Source organism: Aedes albopictus, chromosome 3 (genome assembly GCF_035046485.1).
Source record: "Aedes albopictus strain Foshan chromosome 3, AalbF5, whole genome shotgun sequence".
Classification (NCBI taxonomy): domain Eukaryota; kingdom Metazoa; phylum Arthropoda; class Insecta; order Diptera; family Culicidae; genus Aedes; species Aedes albopictus.
In genome coordinates, this window is record NC_085138.1 from 36,109,822 (window position 1) to 36,135,653 (window position 25,832).

Sequence of the window (25,832 nt, forward strand, 5' to 3'; positions counted from 1 at the left end):
AACTTTTTCATGGATTTTTCCTGGGATTTCTCCAGGCATTCCTCCAGAGATTCCTCTTGAAATCCCTCCGGAAATTTCTCAGGGGATTTTTTCAGAAATTTCACCCTGAGCTGCTCTATAGATTCCCCCAGAAATTCATCCAGAAGTTGTTAAAGGAATTCCTCCAGAGATTCCCACAAGGATTCCGCCAGTAAATCCCAAAGGAGAACCTCCAACAATTCCTTCAGGCATTTCTCCAGGATTTTATCCAGGAATTTCTCCAAGAACTATTCCAGGAAATTCTTCAGAAATTACCCCAAGAATTTCTTAAGGAATATCTCCAGAAATTTCTCTAGTAATTGATCCAGCAATTGCTCCTGGACATCCTTCAGAAATTATGTCAACAATTTCTCCAGAAATTCTGCTGGAGATTGTTTCAGAAATTCTTCCAGGAAATTCTCCGAAGATTCCTCTAGGAAATCCTCCACAAGGATTCTTCCTGAAAATCCTCTAGGGATTTCTTCATAAATTCTTCCAGGAAATTCCTGTAGGAACACCATCAGTAATTTTTCAGGGATTCCCCCTGGGACTTTTTTACAAACTTCTTCTAGGATTCCCCCAGAGGTTTCTTCAGGCATTGCTTCAAGGATTTATCCAAGAATTCATCCAGAAATTCCGGTAGAAATTCCTCCAGGATTTTCTCAAGGGATTTTTTCAGAAATAGAAAAATAATAGAATAGAAAAAGTAATTTCATCAGGAACTCCGCCAGGAATTTCTCCAGGAATTGCTCCTGGACATCTTTCAGAAATTATGTCAGCAATTCCTCTAGGTATTTCTCCAGGAATGTCTCCCGAGATTCCATCAGGAATTGCTTAAGGGATTCCTCCAGAGATTTCTCCATAAAAAATTCTTTGAAGATTCGTCCAGGAAATCGTCCAGAAGTTTCTCCAAAGATTCTTCCAGGAAATCCTCTAGGGATTTCTTCAGAAATTCTTCAAGAATATTCTCCAGGAATTCATTCAGGAATTTTTCAGCGATTCCTCCAGGTATTACACCAGGGATTCCTCCAGGGATTTCTTCACAAATTTGTTCAAGGATATCCCCAGGGATTCCTTCAGATATTCCTTCAAGAATTTCTCCAGGAACTGCACTAGCGATTCCGCTAGAAATTCCCCCAGGAATCTCTCATGGGGTTCTTTCAGAAATAGAAAAATAACAGAAATAGAAACAGAAATCTCTCAGAATTCTTCTGGAGATTCCTCTAGATATTCATCCAGTAATTCTTTCAAGAATTCCTCTAGAGATTCCTCCAGAAATTTCCACAGGAATACCACTAGGAACTTCTCCATTTATTCCTCCGGGATGTTATCTAGGAATTTCCCCAGGAAATTTCTTCAGGAATACCTCCAGGAAGTACCCCAGGAATTTCTTCCGGAATACTCCTGGCAACCTTCAGGAATTATGCCAGCAATTCGTCCAGGAATTTCTCCTGGAAATCCTCTTGGGATTTCTTCAGAGATTCTTTCAGGAAATTCTCCAGGAGAGGCTTTCCACGGACCAGCACGAATCCATTTTTATCGATGCTTTTAACACAGACAAACAGACGTAACACTCTTATAATTCTCATCGTACATCGATTTAACGGTCTTTTTCATAAATCGATGTGTGGCCAACTACCCACCCGTGGCGCTCGCATCGTTTTTGTTCGAGTTTGACGTTTGCTCACTACCGCCACCTAGTTGATGGTCGGCCAAACTTCGTCCTTTTAGCATTGGGCGAATATGTTTCCGTGACTATGATTTGAAACGAAAAATGTTCGAAGTGTTACGTCTGTTTGTCTGTGCTTTTAATCTACTTGATATTTTTGTATACTATTCCTTTTTATGTGAGAACCCATTTTTTCATATCAAAAGTTCATATTTTGTCTCGACTAACTTTCAATTAGGGCCTATGAAAAAATGGAACAAATAAAAAATTATAACACGGAAACGGCTTGTTCGATCGGAAAGGTGTCTTCAGCAAAGTTGTAGAATAATATATTGCGGCTCTCAAAAAAATACACATTGAAAAATTTATTTAGTTTTTCTTCGGAAAAAACTGAATTTTGTTACTAAAAATCAAATATCTCAAAAAGCTATTTTTTTACCTTCGTGTTTTTTTGTGAGAATAAAGTTCATTCTGTTAGCTATCATCTCTAAAATTTTTATAGTGGTAAAAAATGTACAAAAAAGTTATGGCACTTTGATCATTTTTGGTTGCGTATTTTTTTTAGAGTGCATGACGAATTTCCCGCAAACTAGATTTTGGGGTAGGCAGTGTTAGAATCGCAGCATAACGGTCACGGTTCACACCAAATTCTACCGGACCGATCAACGTTTCGGAATTCGTGACATGGAAAAATACATAACACGGATAGCGTTTTTGTCAACAACTTTACTCAACAGACATTTAGTACGGACTGGATAAACAAACATCTATAGTCATAGTCATACATCAACAGTTATGCTTCGTCTAATATTTCTCTAACACATACACACAAAGGAACAATAATTAACATCTGTCATCAACAAAGTCATCATCGACCAAGGGGCTGTCACTACTCTCCGCCAATGAGCCTCTGTACGAATTTGCCCTGTCCTGCTCACTCCCACAGAAAATTTGAAAACAGCGCGCACAGTAAAAGTCACATTTGACTTTTACTGTGCGCGCTGTTTTCAAATTTTCTGTGGGAGTGAGCAGTACACCAGATTCGTGCAGAGGCTCATAGGCAGCACCCTCTCAGATTTCAATAGAATGTTGTAGGTATGAAGACTATGTACTTTAAAACAACGTTGCATACTTTGTTGTTTTTTTTAAATTTATCTACACTAATATTTGAAAAGGGCTTAAGCAAATATACTATATTAACAATATAGGTCACTCTTACGATTTTTTGGCGACACCTTTTTAGTGAATGTGGCGCCACCAAGCGTCAGAAGAGGTACTACTACACACTAAATGCATGCGCTATCCGAATGACGTTTTTTCTGTCGAACTGTCATTGCATGATGGGGATGCCCATTTCTTCTGAAATAATCGATTAACATTAATCGATTTTTTTTTCAACTATACTCAAATTAAAACAAATTTAATTCTCTCTTCTTAAACAATTTTTGGCGTATATTATCGTTGCAGCACCAAATTGAAGTCGCGACTCGCGACATGCGAAATAACTTTAAACTGATAAACGTATATAACAGACTAAAACACAGAAGACCCTAAACGAGCTTTCCGTTAGCGAATTATGAACGGTATTTTCTCCGGAAATTACACAAGAATTTTCTTGTGGGATCCCTTTAAGAATTGCACCCTGGATTGTTTTTCTCCAAGATTCCTACAGAAGCTCTTGGAGGATTCCTCCTAGAAATAATTCTGGAATTATTTTAGGAACTCCTTTCGGGATTGCTTAGGGAGAGCGTTCCAGCGTTCCTCCTCCATCCTCCAACATTTTTTTTTTCAAATTTCTCCAGAAGTTTTGAAAAAAATCCTCCAGATATTCGTTCTGTTTTTTTCCAAAAGTTCCTTCTGGGATTACATATCTCCATGAATAAAACGCAATCAGTGAAGTACTAGATTTGTAGTAATAAGCTGAATTTTTCTATAATGAGAATGTAAATTCTCCGTTACTGCAATAAAATGGTAACTGCAATAATGGTAATAAAAAAGCAAGGGTTTTATGACTGCTAGACTGATTTGATGTTGTTTGAGAAAAACTTTGGGTAACTGTGTTGTTGTATTCTCATTTATTGCAACTTCAACAACATAGTTCCCCAAAGTTTTGCTGAGGCAGCATCACCGTTTCAATAACGGAGAGTTTAGCATCTCACCATACAAAAAACCAACTCATTACTACAAATCTAGTATTCACTTATTCCTTCTGGGAATCCCCGATAAAGTACTTCTGAAGACATTCCAAATTTATAGAAATCTCGTATGGAATCATAAAAATAATTCTTGGAGGATTTCTGACACTTCAAAGAGAAAACTTCTGAAGGAATCCTGGAATGATCCCTCGAAAAATATTAATTAAATTGTTCATATAAAATCGCGTTGGAGATTTTCAGAGTCACTTCATCCCAGAAGACCTTGTGGAAATCCTTAAAGGACGGAGTGAATTCCAGAAGGAACTTTTGGAGGAATACTGGTATAAATCCCGGTTGAAATTCCCAGAAGGAGGAATTTTTGAAGGAACTCTTGGATAAATCACTGAAACAACTTTAGAGGAATTCAAGAAGGAACTCCGGGTGGTATTCGTAAAAAAACTCCTGAGGGAATCGTAGAAGGAGCTTCTGCAGGAATCCAAGAAAGACTCCAAGAAACTCCTATAAGGAAATCCTATAAGGAACTTCTTAACGAATCCAAGAAGAGAATTCTTAAGGATTCCTAGAATTAATTCTTGAAGGAACATCAGAAGAAATTGCTGGAGTAATTTCAGTAGGAACTCCTGGGGGTCCCTCGAAGAACCTCTGGAGAAATTTCAGAAAAAAAAACTTTAAATCAATCTCTGAAGGCACTCTTGGATGAATTTCAAAAAGAACTCCTGAATGAATCTCTGAAAAAAAAAAACTCTAGGAGGAAACCAACCTTTTTCTAATAGGAAAATCCGAATTTATCCGTTCCTAACCGTCGCTAACCTAACTGAGCCGCAGGCGCAAGGAAACCGATTAGTCTGGAATAAAACAATCAGTATTCGAATAAACTCACAGTTCACTTCGGAAGAACAACGAAATTAATCGAATTTAAATATTTTCGTTCTCAGGTCCGGTCCCGGAGCTTATTTTTTGTAAGCACGGAATGGATGCAATGTCTTGCACTCTGCCACAAGAAATTTGACGTGCACTTTTCGCGCTTAGTATCATACGGGCGTATCTACAATGATCGATTTCTTTTCATCGACTTTCTCTTTGGTTAATAAATTGACCAGCAAATCATTTTCGGCTGTTTTTGTTGTTTTAGATGCTAGGTCTAGTAGTCTTTTCCTGAAACACGCCCAGAGATTATCCGAATATTGGTCGTATTTCCCGGAATAATCCGAAGGGAAAATCGATGAAGAGAAATCGATCATTGTAGATACACCTGTATGATACTAAACGCGTGACTTGGTTGGTGATCTTCCGGATTTTTTGTAAGCTATCCAATCCAATGTATGTATGTCAGCGTGGACATTAAGAAAGATGACATTAAAAGCCATTGTCAAAGGAAAATAGCAAACAACAGGGCAAAATATAAGTTAATTTTGTTGGAGTAAAGTAGTAACACAGAGAACAGACGTCCAAGCTCATGTAGTGCTATTGTGTAAAGCATTGCAACGGTTGTTTTGAAATAACTGGGAATGTGGCCATTACGCGGCGCTGTCAAATTTCGAATCGTCGTACAAATTTGCCGTTGTTTTACCTTTTGGCGCTAGTGTCACCAAGTGTGCACCCTAGCACAGAGAACAGACGTCCAAGCTCATGTAGTGCTATTGTGTAAAGCATTGCAACGGTTGTTTTGAAATAACTGGGAATGTGGCCATTACGCGGCGCTATCAAATTTCGAATCGGGGTACAAATTTGCCGTTGTTTTACCTTTTGGCGCTAGTGTCACCAAGTGTGCACCCTAGTATAGTTCCACCAAGAGAATGTGCTGGTTTTACTTGGAAAACAAAAATTGGATTCTTGTTCAACTTGTTTTTTATTGAAAATAATGAAACTAATTATCAATGGGTTGCTCAAATTTTGTTGCTGGAATAGTGAAACAATCATAAACATCTTGTTATTTAAGCAAATACAGCTCAGAATCTGAGTAGGAAAATTTAAAGGTGCGCTAATGAAATATTTCTTCAGAATGCGCCATCATTGTGTCGAAACAAGTTTTTGAGTGGGAAAGTCACCGTCGATGTCGCTACTGAGCTTGTTTTTTCTTTACACAAGATTTTCAAGCTATTTTGTTCGAGCATGTTCGTCTGTTCTCTGTGACCCTAGTATAGTTCCACCAAGAGAATGTGGTGATTTTACTTGGAAAACAAAAATTGAATTATTGTTCAACTTGTTTCTAATTGAAAATAATGAAACTAGTTATCAATGGGTTGCTCAAATTTTGTAGCTGGATTAATGAAATAATCATAAACATCTTGTTATTTGAGCAAATACAGCTCAGAATCTGGGTAGGAAAATTTAAAGGTGCGCTAGTGAAATATTTCTTCAGAAAGCGCCATCATGGTGTCGAAACAAGTTTTTGAGTGGGAAAGTCACCGTCGATGTCACTACTGAGCTTGTTTTTTATTTACACAAGATTTTCAATCAATTTTGTTCGAGCATGTTCGTCTGTTCTCTGTGGTAGTAACAGCCCCCTTACTCGAACTATAATAACGATGAATGATGATGACTGATGAGATCTGTCTGAGTGTGTATGTGTACGAGTATCGACGAAGTATATTGCTAAATAATTGAGTTGATTGTTTTGTTTTTATCATTAGTCCGTACTAGCCCGTTGGCAAATAAACAAATGTAAAAACGCACTCTGAGAGTTAATAAATGTCTTCTTGGTTACGCGAATCCTGCGACGGTAGTGATGTGATAGATAGGTTGGAATTACAGTGACGATTCGTTCATCGAGAGCTCGTTAGATGGGCTGTCTCGATGGTTGAATGTTCACTGGTTGGGTCAAAACCCAACTAAAAAGCACTGTCAATATCAAAACGAGTTTGACGTCTGACCGCCGTCGCATCACAGCTCCTGTATACAGAACGTTTGCGCAAGTATGTGAGTGTTCCGTGACGTATTTCTCGTCACTTGCGTGTGTCTAGAGCATTTTGATCAGTTGTCAGTTGCCCCAACGAACGAACACGATTCGGGGCGCAGTCGTGACCCAACCAGCGAATCCGGACTGTATAACCGTGTCCACTGCGAGGCCAAGTTCAACAAATTTTGAGGGTGAAAATTTTAAATTTCGAAGTTAAACGATTTCGGTGACTTTACAATGAGGGAGCATTCAAATTCTTCTACAGATATTGAGTATTTTACAGCTAAGTAGACTATTTATATTGGTAGATGGCATCTAATGAAATATTATTTTGTTTGTATATTGTAAATCGATTATTTATTAATCGATTATTTGGGAACAAAAAACTTAGACACCCCTAACATTTTTTTTCGTGAAATGTCACCTTGCACGATAAACTAAAATTGATCAGAATTCAATTATTGACTTTTTCTGACAACAGGTGGTGCTGTAATCATTCGTAAACGGCGTCTCCATGTCGTTGTATGTGAAAACACGAAGTGACCTATATTGTTAATATAGTATATTTGCTAATTTGCTCTCTGCAGGTAGTTTTTTTTTTGTTCCTATCAGCCCGTGCTGTTTAGGTAGTGTATTCGATCGCTTTGTCTCCCGGTTGTTAACGGCGACGACGCTTTCGGTTGGATTGATATCGAAATCAATTACCGATATGAACGATATTATCAACACCGCGCAATTTCGGTTCCCGGCGGGTAGTCCGCGACCGTCTTGGGTGGACATTGCCAGCTTCCTCAAGCAATTGGGAACAGATGTCAAGCTGATGGAAACAGCTTATAAAACAGCGCACGATCGGTCATTGTTTGTCAAGTTCGTCTCGGAAGAGGCAATGAGGGAAACATTGAGAAGAAACCCGGAGCCAAAACAGTTCGTTTATTCGAACGGACAGTTCGTGGAAGTGCGTATGACCGTAGCCGGCACCAACGTACACTACGTTAGGGTGTTTGACCTGCCGCCGGAGCTAAGTGATGAAACTTTAGCGACCGCGCTCGGAATTTTCGGTAAGGTGGACCGCATAGTTAGGGAAAAATTCCCAGCCAACTTGGGCCTGGACCACATGTTTACCGGAGTACGCGGTGCATATATCGATATCGACAAAAATATTCCGCCGATGATCGATGTCGCAAATAGGAAAGGCCGAATATTTTATGAGGGGCTTAAGGATACGTGCTTTCTGTGCCATGCAGTTGGGCACCGGAAGGATTCTTGTCCTCAACGTCGTTCCAGAGGAAACCAAGGGAAATTGCAAGGAGACGGAACCTGTTCGTATGCTGGAGTCGTGGCGGGAAAGTACGTTTCATCGGACGAACGGGTAATTCCAAACATAACGGAGAGTCCTGTTATAGAAATCCTGGAAGAAGAGTTCGTCGAAGAGGTGTCGGATTCAACAGAAGCGGATCAAGTGCAGCAGGAAATGCGTGAATATGCAACTGAATCGGAGGGACAAATACCAGTGAAGAAGAAAGTCGATCTGGAAGCGGTGGCAGTAGCGCTCAAGGAAGCAATGGGAGAGCACCTGGCCAATCAGCGGCGGGCTCAATTCGCGGCTTCCCATTCCAGTTCCGGTTCCGGATCAAGCGCACGGCCAAGGAAAAAGTGCGCCCGTAAGACATACTATTAGTAGATTTGCTTATTTAGATCTCTTAGAATAACATATTGTGTACTCACTTGATTATCGGCTCCGTAGAGTTTTTATAAAACAATGAGCCTAATAAATAAACTAATTGGAAACTTTCAAGTAAAAAATTGAAATATTGAAAAAACGATCACGCTAAAAAAAGTTAATTTGGAATACATGCCCATTTGCGAAATTAAATTAATCCTATTTCGGAGAACCAAACCCCACACCAACCAATAGAGTTCAAAATGGCTCAAAGTAATTAAATTGCTATTATCTGAATCCAACCCATCACAAAATGTTTTTTTTTTGAGTCAAACCAATTTTTGGGTATTTTTATACGTGGATTTTCACATATTAATATTGAACATAGCTTTATTTGTTTCAATTATAAATCTATCCAATACAAAGAATATAATTTAGAATTCTCTTTTAAACCAGAACACCAGATCTGTTACACAGAAATTCAGAATATCAACCAGAAGTCGAATTTCAACTTAAAAGTTTCTTTATTCATAGGAGAATAAAATAAATACTTTGCATTAGATAGACTTGTGAATCAAACATATGGAGCTATGTTTAATTTAATATATGATGTTCGGACTGAACAAGAAACCTCTTTGAAAAATCGACTTTATTATTCGCCGATCAAAGCTAAAATATATTGAATGCATTATACTTTGATATTGAATTTAAACTAGTGTTTACTTACAATTATTGTTTCTTCGTAGCCGTCACTCGCCCGATTCTATATTTTCGCCACTCAGTTCGCGTAAACCAAATCCTGACTGTACGTAGCAGTATCAGTGACCTAACCATTAAACCATAGACAATATTGGATGATTTAGGTATTGCGTGGGCGTTTTGTTGATATTAGCTCAACACAGTATTGGTATTTCACTTACAGAATGTTTATCTTCGTTTGTCCTGTGTTGTCATGACCCAATTGGCCTGCCTGGTCCTCAAAATGCACCCTCTGTTCAATAGACCTAGATCCAATGTGGTACTTATGTGTTTTGCTCGAATTCATATTTATTTATGCTTACTTGTTAACTATCAAATTCTCCAGATGGTTTTCAGGCTGGCACTCGATATAGTCATCTAATGACAAACTAAATTCCGCAAATTTCCAACTAATTTAACAATCTTATCAGAAAAAATGCTTCTACTCTGTCTCACTAGCTTTTCTTATTTTTATTTAATTCATCTTCTTCCACCTATGACAATTTCCGTCCTTCAATGTCCCTCATTCCTAATTCATCTTCTATTTGACATCTACCCTGTCAGTTCAACGTTTGCGTTTGCCATACCTCCGATGCGTTCCTGCGTCATGAAACCAGGGGTTCTCAACAATCCCCGGCCCGTAACCCTAAACCGGGGGTGACTTCCGGTTCGGTGTTACCATCGTCCAACTCTAAAACGGCCAAGTTAGCAACAGATCTCTTGTATCGCTTAGTCCTCGTTCGCACCCATGCCTGTCGAATACGGCCATCGCTGGACATGATAGGTTCCTCCACTCTCCCGCGTACCCAGCACTTCCGGTTACTCCCTTCTACAATATACACCAAGTCGCCAGTCTTCAGTGGCCTCGTTTCACCGAACCACTTTGTCCGTTGATTCAATGATGGAACATACTCGTTGACCCAGCGTTGCCAAAGTTCGTTGGACAGCTGTTGGGAACGCTTGAAAGAATCTCGTAGGGCTTCTGCTGGATGTGGGGGTCTAGCCACTATCTGATATTGATGCGACGGTGGTCCACGTAGGAAATGGTTCGGAGTCAGCGCGTCTACTTCATCCGATTCCTGTTCCACGTATGTAAGCGGTCGAGAATTAATAATATCCTCCGCTTCAACAACGACTGTTTGCATAATTTCATCTGTTAATCGCCTTCCGTCGTCTAGAGCTTTTAGGGCCTCCTTAACCGAACGCACTAGGCGTTCCCACACGCCTCCCATGTGGGGTGTCCCAGGAGGGTTAAAGGTCCATTTTGTTCTGGCATTAGTGTACTCATCAGCGCAATCTAGCTCAATACTCTGGATCAACGCTAACAATTCTTTACTGGCACCTTGAAAATTTGTACCGTTGTCGGATAGGAACTCTATCGGCCAGCCTCTTCGAGCGACGAACCGGCTGATCGCCATTAAACAAGACTGGGTAGTGAGTCCAAAGGACACTTCCAAGTGAATTGCCCTAGTCACCAAGCAAGTGAACAAGGCAATCCATCGTTTTTCTTTGTGACGTGCCACCGTCACTTCAAATGGTCCCATGTAGTCGACCCCGACGAAGCTGAAGGGACGAAGGCTTGGTGTCAAACGCTGCACTGGTAGTGGTGCCTCCCGCGGGACCCGCGGACGATTGCGTCGTACTTTGCACCACATGCACGCTGATGCCACCTTTTTCACAACTGCGTCGATGTGAACCACGTGATACAGTTGCTTCAATTGATTCTTCACTGTCAGCCTGTATCCATGCCCGCACTTTTCGTGGAAGTATTGGACGATCATGTTTGTGATTCTACAGTTAGCGGGCAGTATAAGTGGAAACCTCAAGTCGAACGGCAAATGTTCAGCCTTCTCGCACCGACCTTCCATTCGAATCAAACCTTCTCCGTCGATTAAGGGTGTCAACTTGCTCAACGGACTAGATTTTTCTAGCGCGATCCATTGATCAACCGGACGATTGTTGTTCCGTTTCATCACCTTAATTTCGTCGCTAAAACACTCCGCTTGTGCCATCTTTATCAAACATCGTTCAGCCCTTTTGTATTCTTCTTGCTTCAACGGCACACGAATCCCATGAACAGCACCACTCTTCAAAAGTTTCTGTTGTCGCTCCGTTCCTTTAAGAGTCTCTATCGCCTGTCCGTTAAGTTTTCGCCGGCAGTTTGAAATGAATCGCAAAGCTGTCGCCAAAGTTCGCACTAGGATAGTCCATTTTGCTATGCGTGAGGAGTCTATAATTTCCTCTTGAAGCTTGACGTCGTGTATCAGCAAATTCACGCGAAGTTCTTCCATGGTGTTAGGGGGCGGCAACTCCTTTTTTGGCCACTCATGTTCTGATTTGTAGATGAAGGCTGGTCCGCACACCCATGAGCTTTCTGGATGCATTTCTGGATCTTTTCCCCACTTCGTAAGTTGATCTGCCACGTTGAAACGTGTTGGCACCCAGCGCCAGTCAGTCAATTTGGTCAAGCTGAGAATTTCTCCAACCCGAAAACCCACAAATTGTTTGTATCGACGCTGGTCGGATCGAATCCACGATAGTACTACGTTTGCATCCGTCCAATACACTACTCGGTCGACTACGAAGTTGTGACTCTCTTGAACCGTCCGGGCTAATCTTGCTCCCAAAACTGCAGCCATGAGCTCTAAGCGAGGAATCGATATTTGTTTCAGCGGTGCTACTTTGGAGCGACTCATTACTAGTGCGCACCTCACTTCTCCGCGTACTACCGCGCGGAAGTACGCCACACAACCATACGCTGTCTCACTCGCATCTGTGAATATGTGCAACTGCAAGTCCTTTATTTCGCACGATTTAGCATTCCCGAAGTAGCTGCGTGGTAGCTTGAACGATCCAATACTCCGCATCAGACTTATCCATCGCATCCATTTGTGTGCCGCTATTTCATCGATCTTTTCATCCCAGTCGCAACCTGTTCTCCAAAGGTCTTGCACCAGCATCTTGCCGCGTACAGTAACTGGAGTAAGAAGCCCGATCGGATCGAATTGTGCCATTACGAAGCTCAGAACCATTCGTTTCGTTGGGTACTCCTCGCCATCTAGAACCTTCACAAATTCCGCCTTTGAGGCTGTAGAAAAGGAAAAGACGTCTTCCACAGGATTCCAAACGATTCCCAGAACCCGCTCGCAATTTGATCCTTTGTCTCGATTAAAGTGCACAACTTCTTCGCCGCTCCTTTCTCCCAACGCTTCTAGAAACGCAGCCGAGTTTGACACCCAGTTCCTGATGTGGAAGCCGCCCTTCGCGTGGATGTATTTTACTTCTCTAGCTCGTTGGATTGCTTCCTCAACTGAATCCACGCTGTCGTAGTAGTCATCCACGTAGTGCTGTTTCACGATTGCTGAGGTTGCCTGAGGGTATTCGTCCGAAAACTGCTCTGCATTTATGTTTTTAACGAACTGGGCAGAGCAAGGTGAACAGGTGGCTCCGAAAGTAGCCACATCCATCACATATATCTGCGGAGCTCCTGAGTCCTTTGACTGATACAGGAAGCGTTGCGCTTGTTTGTCGTCGGCTCTAATTTTCAATTGGTGATACATCTCTTGGATGTCGCCCCCAAGGGCGACAGGACCTTCCCGGAAGCAGCAGACGACTTTTGGGAGAGGCACCAACATGTCCGGCCCTTTAAGCAACTCCGAATTCAGTGATATGCCTGCGACAGTAGCCGCAGCGTCCCAAACCAGGCGTATTTTATCGGGTTTTCGTGGGTTTATTACTACGTTTAGTGGCAGATACCAAACAGAAGTAATGGGTGTTTCGGAAAGTTCTGCATCAGTGATTTTGTGCGCATATCCCTTCAGCTCGTACTCCTCAATCATCTGACAAACTTTCTGCTTCAACACTGGAACTCTTTGCAACTTCCGTTCCAGCGCCTTCAATCTGCGCATAGCCATTGGATAGCTATCAGGAAACCTTCGTTCATCTTCTCGCCAAAGCAATCCAGTTTCAAACCGCTCCCCGATCCGTTTCGTCGTTGATTTAAGAATCGCTTTTGCTCTTTGTTCCTCCTTAGGTTCTGGTATCGCAAATGACGTCACGCCAATCTCATTCAGTGCATACTGCTCGCGCATCAGTTCGTGTAGTTGTCGATTGGTTATTGGTGTTACGGAGTGGAGGTTTAGGTATGTACTAGCGTTAGGCTTTTGCTTTTCCGGTCCGTAAACCGTCCAACCCATCTTTGATCGGACCGCTATCGGCTCATTCCAATTACCTACTCTAGATTCTAGAGGCGCGAACAAATGCAGATTGTCAAGGCCGACCAAGATTGTCGCTCGTTTGTCCCGATAATCTTTGACAGGCAGTCCTGCCAGATGAGGATACTGTCTCGAAACCTCTGAAAACCGCATATCCTGTCGAGGCAGCAGAAGCTCTGACACTGTACGAACATCCTCAAGTAGAATCTTTTCGTTCGAACCCTGAGCTGATAACGTTATCGCGACTCTCTGAGAAGTATTCTCACAACGGTTGATATTCCCTGTCCATGTAACGATGAGTGGTTCCGGTTGTCCTTTAACTTGCAGTAAATTTACCACCTCGTCGTCTATTAGCGTAGTAGACGAACCTTCGTCTAAGAAGGCCAACGTATCATACCGTTTACTATCAGCGTGTAGGGTCACCGGTACCATACGGAAGATCACTGAACGCGTTGAACCTTCGTGTTTGTTACATTCCACCTTCTGAAGCTGCACAGACTCTTCCGCTCTATGTAGTAGGCTGTGATGGTTTCCTTTACAGTTTTTGACCGTACACCGCAGTTTTGACCCGCACGGGTTGTCGCCATGCTTATTCAAACAAGTTCCACACAGCTTCTCCTTTTCAACAGCTCTCAGTCGCTCTGCGATATTCATTTTCCGGAAGTCATCACAGAATCGGATTCGGTGGTCGGTACGCTTGCAGATCCAACAGGGTTTACTTGGCTTTTCGTTTGATGTTCCTTCTGTATGCGTAGACGATGAGTTGTGGACATGGACGAATTCCTTCTTCTTAGTGAGCTTCGGTTTCATATTTCGTGCCAGTTCTTTGGTCGTCGAATTGTATGCTACTGCTTCGGATGCAACGTCACCAACGCCCGTGATGTAATCGGTGAAAAGCCTTAGCGGAGTTCCATGTTTGCTGCGCCGATACTCTACCCATTTCATCTGGTATTCCGGTGGTAGCTTCTCGACTAGCTGTTGAACCATCAGCGGATTGTTAAGGTGCTCATGGAGACGTGCAGCTTCCAAATGGTCGCACAACTGTTTGACCGTTATGCCGAAGGTGACGAATGTCTTCAAATTTTCCGTTGTCGGTGGTGGTGCGTTTTTAACTTTGTTGAGCAATGTTCTCAACAATCTCTCTGGCTGACCGAACAATCTGCGCAAATCTCGAATAACCTCTGGTACTGAATCTGGAAGCACTAGCATACTTCTCACTGCGTTGAGCGCTTCTCCCTCCAAACTGTTCAGTAGCCGGTCGAGATTCTCAATATTGGAGTAGCCGCAAGCTCTGGTAGTATGTTCAAAGCTACTTATGAAAAGTGGCCACGCTTCTGGATCTCCATTGAATTTAGGTAGAGTTCTGGACACAACCTTCCTCGTAGCAATCTGTTCTCGCGACAACCTGAAGGCACGGTTGACGGATCCGCGAAGATACCCACCCGCTTCGCTAGGGATAGGAGACCAGTGATCTGTGTGTCTCTCTCTCCCAGAAGCCGTCGCATCCCCATCATCACTCTCGTTCTCGTCGTTTTCATCAGCTTCATTCTCGTAGACTGACCGAATTTTCCCGGCTGACGACCGGATCGATTCAATCCGTGAACCTTCTGGTTCCACTACAATACATGGTTTCTCACCTTTCTTATAAGCCCCGCGTTTGTCTACTGCCAGAGGAGTTAAGAACTCGTCCTGTTCTCTAAGCCAAGATTTCACCTTCTTGGTGGGTTCCTCCGAAATGCCACCTACGGCTCCCTCATCGTCGATAACTGATTGAACCTTCTGAAAGCTTCGATTCATCTGACTACGAAGCGCGGTTCGCTTCTCCAGAAACACCTTTTCCGCAGCCAACTGTTCATCCAAGAGTGTTTGTTCCTGTTTGAGCTGTTCGTCTCGCATTTTCCGCTGCGCGTCCAGTTCCAATTGCCGCATTCTACGTTCCATCGCCAGCTGTTTTGCATTCCACTCCATCTCTCGACGCAATCTTTGCTCCCGAACCTCCATCTGCTTCTCGAAAGCTCTTTCGCGCGCAAGCTGTTCCTCCTCAAACTGCTGGTCAGTTAGATCAGAGACAGAACCACTGCCGCGAACAGACCCCGATTCGCCCTTCGATCCAGATTTGCCCTTATTTGATCGCTTTCTACCCTTAGGAACGTTCAGCTGCTGCCCGGTGGTAGTAGTACATCGCGTGCAGAGCCAGTCCACATCGACTACACTCTCGTCAACGCCGGCGCAGGAAAAATGAGCCCATTCCTCGCAATTTTTGCACTGGACCCAGTTGACATCCTTCGATGCATACTTTTTGCAATACACGCAAACTGCGCGATCATCTGCTGGGAGTCCGAGTTGGTCCGCGTCCTTGGAATGGTGCGAAGTCATCATATGACGAGTGATTCAATCCGAGAAATAATTCTTTGATATTGTTCGGACTGAACAAGAAACCTCTTTGAAAAATCGACTTTATTATTCGCCGATCAAAGCTAAAATATATTGAATGCATTATACTTTGATATTGAATTTAAACTAGTGTTTACTTACAATTATTGTTTCTTCGTAGCCGTCACTCGCCCGATTCTATATTTTCGCCACTCAGTTCGCGTAAACCAAATCCTGACTGTACGTAGCAGTATCAGTGACCTAACCATTAAACCATAGACAATATTGGATGATTTAGGTATTGCGTGGGCGTTTTGTTGATATTAGCTCAACACAGTATTGGTATTTCACTTACAGAATGTTTATCTTCGTTTGTCCTGTGTTGTCATGACCCAATTGGCCTGCCTGGTCCTCAAAATGCACCCTCTGTTCAATAGACCTAGATCCAATGTGGTACTTATGTGTTTTGCTCGAATTCATATTTATTTATGCTTACTTGTTAACTATCAAATTCTCCAGATGGTTTTCAGGCTGGCACTCGATATAGTCATCTAATGACAAACTAAATTCCGCAAATTTCCAACTAATTTAACAATCTTATCAGAAAAAATGCTTCTACTCTGTCTCACTAGCTTTTCTTATTTTTATTTAATTCATCTTCTTCCACCTATGACAATTTCCGTCCTTCAATGTCCCTCATTCCTAATTCATCTTCTATTTGACATCTACCCTGTCAGTTCAACGTTTGCGTTTGCCATACCTCCGATGCGTTCCTGCGTCATGAAACCAGGGGTTCTCAACATATGAAAATATCTGTAAAAAACGCCCTGGAAAAAACTTTTTTTTTCTACCGGAGAGAAACACGCAAAATGATGACATGAAGTATTTGTTGTTAGGAACCGTCCATTAAAGATGTAGCATTTTAGGGGAAGTTTATGATATTGCTAGGAGCCTTCTATTAGGTATGGGAGAATATACTTTAAGAGGGGAGGAGCTGTCAAAAATTTTCCACTAATGCTACCGTGATTTCGAATGCAGCGATATGGTCAAACTCAATCATTACAGAATCTTTGAAAAAGGTACAATAAGGACCGAAACGTCGGGTTAAGTAAACATATAGTTGTTTTTGATTGACCAAATTAGACTGAAATGCCAATTAAATATATCATCCAACGTACAGTCGATCACCCAAAGAAAGTCAAACTCAAAGCAATAAAACAAGTACGACCACGGTTCTCATCAGTCAACAAGTTTGAAACTTTTACTACAAATCATTTTATTGCAATAGGTAAATATTATTTAAAATAAAAAATCAATAATTTTGCTTTCGGGATGAAATTGATCAGTAAATGAAATAGCTTTGCATGTGCCAAAAATATGTTTTCCACCTGAATTAACCACCCCAGTATGCGAAATGCTACGCAAAACTTTTACGAGTTTTCTCAATTTTTAATTATTCAAGTTTTAAATTTAGTAAATTTTATGAAAACGCCTTAAAGTATGCACTTTTCATACAGAAAAAGTGATTACTTCCGGAAAAGTGCAATTTTATGTATAAATTCGAATATTTATAAAATTTTTGATGATGAAATCGTGTTAAGAAAATACTTGGCAGCTAAAAGCATCCATTCGAATATTCATTACATGTGCGATACAGCCACGGTAACAAAAGTTTGAAAGGGTAGTTGAGATTCGCCAAACACGCAATTACGGAAAATATTTAATTTAATACATAAATATGTGACTAATTGACTGTAAAACATGTAACTCATCATTCAATAATCCTTTAGCCAGATGATGGTCATTTTATACAAATTGTTTTAAGTTTAAAGCAATATTTTTAACAAATGAAAATGACCCTCACGTCGATCAATTTCACCCGAAATCACGGTACCTCAAAAATGCTTTTCTTCAAAAGTGCCCATCTTGCGATATATGGCAAAATTTTCAATAATAACAAAAATGTCATGTTTTGCAAATTGAAATAATTTTTCTTATTTGCATTATTTTGACTTTTAAAGCTTATTGACATTTTTCAATGTTATAAAAGTTCACATGATTATCTAAAAGTCACCCATACATAACTTTATTGTAGGTAATGTCATTTTTAAGTTATATTGAGTAAAAAACGGACAAATACTTTAGCCCTTTTCAAATATTAGTCTAGATAAATAAAAAAAAACAACGTGTGCAATCTTGCTTTAAAATACATAGTCTTTAAACCTAAGAAATTCCATCGGATTCTGAGACAGTTTTGCCCCTACGGCGAGTTTGCGTGAATTCGTCATACACTCTAAAAAACACACAACCGAAAATGTTCAAAGTGCCATAACTTTTTTGTACATCTTTTTACCATTATGAAATTTCTACAGATGGTAGCTAACTTGCTGCCTGAACTTTATTCTCACAAAATATCACGAAGGTAAAACAATAGCTTTTTGAGATATTTAATTTTGAGTATCAAAATTCAGTTTTTTCGGAAGAAAGACTAAATAAACTTTTCAATGTGTATTTTTCTGAGAGCCACCATTTATTGATCTACAACTTTGCCGAAGACAATTTTCCGATCAAACAAGCAGTTTCAGAGATATGATTTTTCATTCGCATGTGTTCCATTTTTTCATAGGCCCTATTTGAAAGTTAGTCGAGACTCCATAAAAAGTTTTAATATGAAAAAATGGTTATTTATATTGATTAGAACAGCTGTGCAAAATTATATGCAAATCAAAAATGCAAAGATAAAAAAAGTGGATTTTTTTCGTGCTGCTTCGTGGAAAGCCTCAGGAATACTTTGAGGAAATTTTCAGGGATTCCTCCAGACATTTCTCCAGAGATTCTTCCAGGACTTACTTCATGCATTTCTCCACGAATTTTTCAAGGGATATTCCCAGAGATTCGACCAGCGAATCCTCCAGAAATTCCTCCAAGAGTTCTTTGAGGAAATCCTCCTGGAATTTCTCAAGGGATTTTTTCAGAAACTTTTCCAGCAATTCCTCTCACAATTCCTCTTGAGATTTCTTCAGGAATTTCTCCCGGAATTCTCCGAGGGATTCCAAGAATTCACCCAAAAAGTTGCTCAAGGAAATTCTCCAGGAATTCCTGCTGGATTCTAATCCAAGAATTCTTCTAGGAATTACGCCAGGAGTCTGCTCAGAAGTTTCTACAGGCATTCCTCCAAGGATTCCTTCACAAATTTCATCAAGATTTCCTCTAGGATTTTTAAAAAGAGATTTCTTATGAAATTTTACCTGGGATTCCGTTCAGAATTCCTCCAAGAATTTGCCCAGAATTTGCTCCACTCATTTATATAGGATTTCTTCTAGGATTTCCTCGTGAGATCTCTTCAGAAATTACACTAGGTATTCCTCCCATAATTTATCCAGGTTTCAGGTTCCAGGTTTATTTTCTGAAATTCTTACAGGAATTTCTTCTGGAATTCAAAAATTTCTGGAGGAATTTCTCCAGCAAATAGTATTGGAAGATAAATGGACGCATACAGGAACCAGGAAATTCTAGGTTTATCCTCAAAAGAGTTGGTAATTTCCTAAAGAGTTCAGCTATAATTTCTGATGAATGTATTGTAGACATTGACAAAAAATCAGAGCAAAATAATGCACGAGTAAATAAAATTCCTTAATCTTCCAAAAATTGGTCACCGTTACCAGCACCACGTTGATTTGTGTAGATCAGGCGAGCTTTTTTAACGTATTGTACAAAATACAACATAGTTAAGGGAAAATAAAGCTTTTAGAATATAATGTTATTATATTCAATTCCATCGTGTTGCGTTTAGTTATAAACGCTAAGGTACATATTCACTAAGGGTGCTTGCCCCCCCCCCCCCTTACCGAAAAGCTGGCTACGTCCTTGCAGTGAACAAGTCATTTTAATACAATTCGAGTTGATTCATATTTTTCATTTTATGAGCACTAATACTAGATTGAGTATGAATAAAAGTGATAGTAACATCGATTTCTCTTCAGGGACTCTCTCTTCTTCAAATTGGACAAAATTCAAGGTGGTTAGGGTTTGAAAAAAAAAAAAATAAAACAAAATTGGGAACAACGGATTTATGGGTTTAAAACTCAATTATTTGCTAACTTATACTAAAACATTGATGGGACAAATTGTCCATATCTGTAACGGAACCAAAAAGAAAGGACTTTATCGGTAGAAAACGACAAAAAGAGGACAAACGTAAGGGGGATGACGACAGACAGGGGCGAGCAACAAAACCAAAAGGCGGACAACGAAAACAAGGAACGTACTATGTAGATCAAACTATGGCTACAGAGAACAGACGTCTAAGCTCATGAAGTGCAGTTGTGTAAAGAATTGCAACGGTTGTTTTGAAATAACTGGCAATGTGGTCATTACGCGGCGCTGTCACATTTGGGCTGCAAAACGGTGAGTCGATAAGGAGAGCGTCTAACATAGCTCTGGTCCTCACAAGTTCCTACCTCATGCTTCCACGGGTCAAGCGATGACAAAGACCGCCAGCTAAGAGTTGTGTGCTTAGCTGGTAGTGCAGCCTGGGCACTGTTGTCCTTCTGACTTCAGCTAGATTGAGGAGGTACGATCCGAGTGTCTGTTCACCAAGGAGGTGCGGCTCAAACAGCGTCTGTTCTGGCATTCAGCGTGAAACGAATCGACAACTAATCAGTGCCGGGCCGACTCAGGACACAAGAGATTCCGGCAATCCCAGGGTCGGCTAGCTACTGGGTAATCAAGGGCTTTTCGTGATACAAAAACACTACATAGATCTTTAACGTTTCTTGATATAATTTATTAAAATCCTAATTGTGGCGTGTGCGTGTTGTTCTGTGTAATAATAATTTAGTGTAAATTATTATTACTGTGTGACCTAATCTATTCGGTGGTACCGGTACATACCGCTGCTGCTTGATGGTGGTGGGTTCGGTGGCCGACACAGCGACTCCAGTCGAGCTGTGCGGCTGGAAATCTCGCCGGATGGCAAGGCGAGCGGTGTCTAGGCCGGTACTCGGCCGACGGGACCAGCGGGCGTTGCTGAGGGGGGGGGGGGGGATGCAGGCGTCTTCCCTCTTAGACGCTATCGACCGGCCGTGGCATGGCCACCTTGGACGGCCGAGAGGGGAATGTTGGCATTACCAGTACCAGGGAGCGCTGAAGCACTGGACCGTATCAACAACTCGAGTCACAGGGATAGAGAACAAACTTATTGTACTGTCATTATTATTATTCTTTGTCATTCTTTCCAAGTCTTAACCTAAATACACACGTGTGAAAGCAATCCTCCCGGTTGTCCGAGTTTTTCTACCGATTCCGACGTGTCTTGTTGTTGCCACTCTGCTAAGGCCGTTCCCTGGTTCCAATAGGTTACGGGCCCAGAGGTGGATCGTAGGAAACCGGAGTATTTTTCGCGAAAATAGTGAAAGTTTTTGTTCTGGTCGATTGTCGCGGTGGTAGCGGCGGTATCGGCGGCGTCGCGACGGCGTTGTTTTCGTTTTTTCGTGCGTGTGCGGTTTGTCGGGACGGTTTGTTGATTGTGCTGGAGCGGAATGGCAGACGTGGGGAAGTTTACCCTCGCCAAGCTCAACAACAACAACTATGCGACGTGGAAGTTTGAGGTTGAGATGCTTCTCACAAGAGAAGATTTATGGCATGTTTTGGATGAAGCTAAACCCGAGCCGGAGACGGTCGCTTGGCAAAAGGCGGACCGAAAAGCGCGTGCAACAATCGCTCTGAGTGTGGAACCGAGCCAGTACACACTCATCCAGGAATGTAATTCAGCTCGTGAAGTCTGGGACGCGCTTAAAGGATACCACGAGAAGTCAACGACCACTTCTCAACTCTCGCTGCTAATCAAGCTGTGTGATGCGAAGCTCCAGGAAGGCGGAGATGCCGAAAAACATTTGCTGGAAATGGATACGTTGTTTGGTCGTTTGCAGAATGTTGGTCTTACCCTGGACGAGAAGCTGAAGGTGGCCATGGTGCTGCGCAGTATGCCGCAGTCGTACCACTTTCTAGCATCAGCACTAGAGGCACGACCGGATGCTGACATTACAATGCCACTCGTAAAGTCGAAGCTTTTGGATGAATTCCACAAGCGATGTGAACGGGACGGTGCTACTGCTGAACAGGTGCTCAAAACACAGAAGTCAAACAGGACGTGTTTCTTCTGTAAGCAGCCCGGGCACTTCAAAAAGGATTGTCGGAAGTGGCGGGCGACGAAAGCGACTGAGCATGCAACGGAATCTACAAAGAGCAGCAAGTCAAGTAGCGGTCATCCGAGCAAGTTCAAGGCGAAACAAGTAACGAACACCGAAAGGGAGCCGGTGAGCTTTCTCGTGCAGGAGGAGGGGTACGTAAGTCAGTCGTCACCAACGCGAAAACAATCGTGGACCGTTGATAGCGGTGCGTCGTGCCACATGGCGAACAGTGAAGCTTTTTTCGACACTCTGGACGAGTCTAATTGTGTTCAGGTCATGATGGCAAACGGGAATCATACTAAATCTGGTGGACATGGAAGTGGTTGTGTAAAGTGTGTGGACGGCACTGGTCAGCCGGTGGACATTAGGCTGAACAACGTCTTGTATGTGCCAGAACTCGATAGTGGACTAATTTCAGTGAGTAAGATTACGGACAACGGCTATGACGTGCTGTTCAAGCCGAATGTTGTTGAAATTATTGACAAAACGAAGAAAGTGGTGGCGTTAGGTGAACGTAATGGTGGGCTGTATGTTCTGAAGGACCAGGAATGTGCGGCGGTGTCCAAAGGAGGCCATTCGATGAATTGTCAGCACACTTGGCACAGGAGATTCGGCCATCGTGATCCAGCGGTTCTCGATCGGATTTTGAAGGAGCAGTTGGCGACAGGAATGAAGCTGGTCGATTGTGGGCAAAAGATTCCTTGTGAGTGCTGCCTTGAAGGAAAGTTTGCTCGTCCACCATTTCCTCAGCAAGCTGAGCGCAAGACCACTCAACCTCTGCAGCTCATTCATACGGACTTGTGTGGCCCAATGTCAACAGTCACCCCAGGCGGCAACAGATACTTTATGGTGCTGATTGATGACTTCAGTCGGTACCTAGTACTGTATCTGCTGAAGGAAAAGAGCGAGGCAAAAGACTGCATCAAAAGCTTCGTAAAAATGGTCGAAACCCAATTTGGCCGGAAACCACAAGCTATTCGTTCGGACCGAGGCGCCGAATTCGTAAATAAGGAGCTTAAGCAGTTTTACAGTGATGAAGGCATTCGGATGGAGCTCACAGCCGGTTATGCCCCTCAGCAAAATGGCGTTGCTGAGCGCCGGAATAGATACCTGCAGGAGATGGCGGTGTGCATGCTGCTGGACGCCGGACTTGAGAAACGGTATTGGGGCGAGGCAATTGCGACTGCCGGGTACATACAAAACAGAATGCCATCAAGATCTGTCGGTAAGACCCCGATGGAACTCTGGAACGGCCAGAAACCGGATCTGAGTGGGCTGAAGGTGTTCGGATGTGACGCTTACGTTCACATTCCGGATGCAAAACGCAGAAAATTGGATAACCGTGCTGAGAGGCTGAAGTTCGTCGGATACGCCTGTGGATCGAAGGCGTACAGGTTCCTGAACATGCGTACGGGGAAGATCATTATCAGTCGTGATGCGAAATTCCTTGAGCTCGGTGTTGAGTCTCAGGAGGAGCAGAAACCGGAAGTGATGCCATCTTCAACGGAATCGTTGGCGGTGCCGGTGTTCGACGACGGCGACAACATGGAAGAAGTGAGTGAAGATGAAGATTCGTCGGATACCGAAGATGAAGTGTTCAGTTGTAAAGAGCCATATGGCGAAGAAACTGAGAATGAAGTGAGTGCTACAAGGCCAAAAAGAAGCACCGCGGGTGCTTTGCCGAAGAAACTTGATGACTATGTGGTGGGCGTGGCAAAAGTTCGGGCAAAGGTTGAGGAGCGTGACCCAAGGGGCTATAAGGAAGTGTTGAAAAGTGAAAATAAGAAAGAGTGGCTCAAGGCAATGGACACCGAATATGAATCGCTTATGGCAAAAGGTACGTGGCATCTCGTTCCTTTGCCAACAGGACGCCGAGCAATCGGATCGAAGTGGGTGTTCAAGCAAAAGAAGGACTCAAATGGTGAAGTTATGAGGTTCAAAGCTCGCCTGGTAGCCCAGGGCTTTGAACAACGCTACGGTGAAGACTTTGATGAAGTGCATGCGCCTGTTGCCTTACAACAAACATTGAGGGTGCTACTGACGGTAGCTGGCCACAAGAAACTAATAGTGCGACACGTGGACGTTAAGAATGCATATTTGAACGGGAAGCTCGAAGAAGACATTTTTATGCGCCAACCACCTGGATATAGTGTAGCGGGCAAAGAAGAGCTAGTGTGTAAACTGGACCGCAGCATTTACGGACTAAAGCAAGCCGCGAGAGTCTGGAATGCGACAATCAAGAAGGTGCTCATCGGACTCGGATTTCAGCAATCGGAGGCGGATGCTTGCCTGTTCAGCATGCAACTGTCTAACGGTGAGTGGATTTACCTTTTAATATATGTTGACGACATGATCTTGGTGTGCCGCAATGGAGATCACATCGAAGCTGTCGAGGAAGCCCTGCGAAAGCATCTGGAGATCTCTTCTCTCGGGGAGATAAAACAATTTCTCGGAATCAACGTTTCAAAGGACGCTAAGGGGATGTACATGCTGAGTCAGAAATGTTTAATTCGTGAGGTAGCGGATCGATTCGGGCTAACGGATGCAAAGCCTTCGAGATATCCGATCGATCCAGGATACTTTCGTTGTGGTGACGGAGAGAAGCTTCCAGACAACAAACAATATCACCAATTGGTGGGCGCTCTACTCTATATTTCGACTAACTCACGACCAGACATTTCAGCGGCAGTCTCAATTTTGAGCCGCAAGACCAATAGCCCAACACAAAGAGACTGGTTAGAGCTAAAGCGTGTTGTGCGATATTTACTCGGGACCCAGGACTATCAACTGAAGTTGGACAGCGATCGTTCGAAATGCTTAGAGATGATTGGGTACAGCGACGCGGACTGGGCTGGTGATACAACCGACCGGAAATCCACTAGCGGGTTCCTATTCCAGTTAGGCAAGGCGAGTGTCAGTTGGGCTAGTCGGAAGCAAGCGTGCGTAGCGACGTCGACGATGGAAGCCGAATACGTCGCTCTTTCTGAAGCAGCTCAAGAGGCGACCTGGCTCCGAAGACTGTTGGCAGAACTTGGACATGCTCAACGACAACCGACAGTTCTATACGAAGATAATCGCAGTTGCATCGACTTTGTATCACTGGAGCGGCAAAACAAAAGGAGTAAGCACATCGATACCAAGTATTACCACGCCAGGGATCTCTGTAGTCGTGGGGTCATCCAATTACGATTTTGCCCGTCAGAACATATGGTTGCAGACGTTTTTACGAAACCCCTCGGCGCTATGAAGATGAAGTTGTTTACGGAGAAGCTCGCTGTGTGTCCAGAAGGCCAATGAAGACATCCAGTGATCAGCGAGGAGGAGTGTTGGCATTACCAGTACCAGGGAGCGCTGAAGCACTGGACCGTATCAACAACTCGAGTCACAGGGATAGAGAACAAACTTATTGTACTGTCATTATTATTATTCTTTGTCATTCTTTCCAAGTCTTAACCTAAATACACACGTGTGAAAGCAATCCTCCCGGTTGTCCGAGTTTTTCTACCGATTCCGACGTGTCTTGTTGTTGCCACTCTGCTAAGGCCGTTCCCTGGTTCCAATAGGGAAATCCTCCTTAACGATTAAGGCCTTCGGCCTGAGGATCCGTCCGGAAAAGGACGGCAAAACTCCTTGTCGAGTTAGGCACGGAAGCCTTACGGCTTCGCGGGCCGACCCGTGTGCTGGACGGAGACCTATTAAAAGGTCCAACAAAAGAGGTCCTATTTGGGGACGTATATTTTAAAATAGTTTCTGACTATTGTGCAGGGTATTCAAATTACCTGAACGGTCTTCTTCCCCAAAGCACAGCCTAGCTCCTGCTAGGAAAAGGGGGGGGGGGGTTCTTAAACCGAATTTTACCACTGCACTAATAAAAACCACATCCACAGCACACGGACGCCTATTGGCAAAAGCTG

General features: G+C 42.8%; 1 protein-coding gene across 5 annotated transcripts; it reads right to left on the reverse strand.

Moving 5' to 3' along the window:
- Positions 1-9,024: 9,024 nt before the first annotated feature.
- LOC134291446 (uncharacterized) lies at positions 9,025-16,523 on the reverse strand. Of its 5 annotated transcripts, none has more exons than XR_009999095.1 (3): positions 9,464-16,523; positions 9,323-9,406; positions 9,025-9,228 (listed from the first exon to the last, which is right to left on the reverse strand). XR_009999095.1 is itself a non-coding variant. In XM_062859184.1 (3 exons), exon 3 carries the CDS (start codon positions 15,731-15,733, stop codon positions 9,764-9,766), a length of 5,970 nt encoding a protein of 1,989 aa, XP_062715168.1. In that variant the 5' UTR covers positions 15,734-15,988; positions 16,083-16,166; positions 16,224-16,523; the 3' UTR covers positions 9,025-9,763. The 5 variants fall into 5 exon arrangements, 2 of the variants coding, with proteins under 2 accessions (XP_062715168.1, XP_062715167.1); XM_062859184.1 differs by having other exon boundaries at positions 9,025-15,988; positions 16,083-16,166; positions 16,224-16,523; XR_009999094.1 differs by having other exon boundaries at positions 9,025-9,406.
- Positions 16,524-25,832: the final 9,309 nt, after the last annotated feature.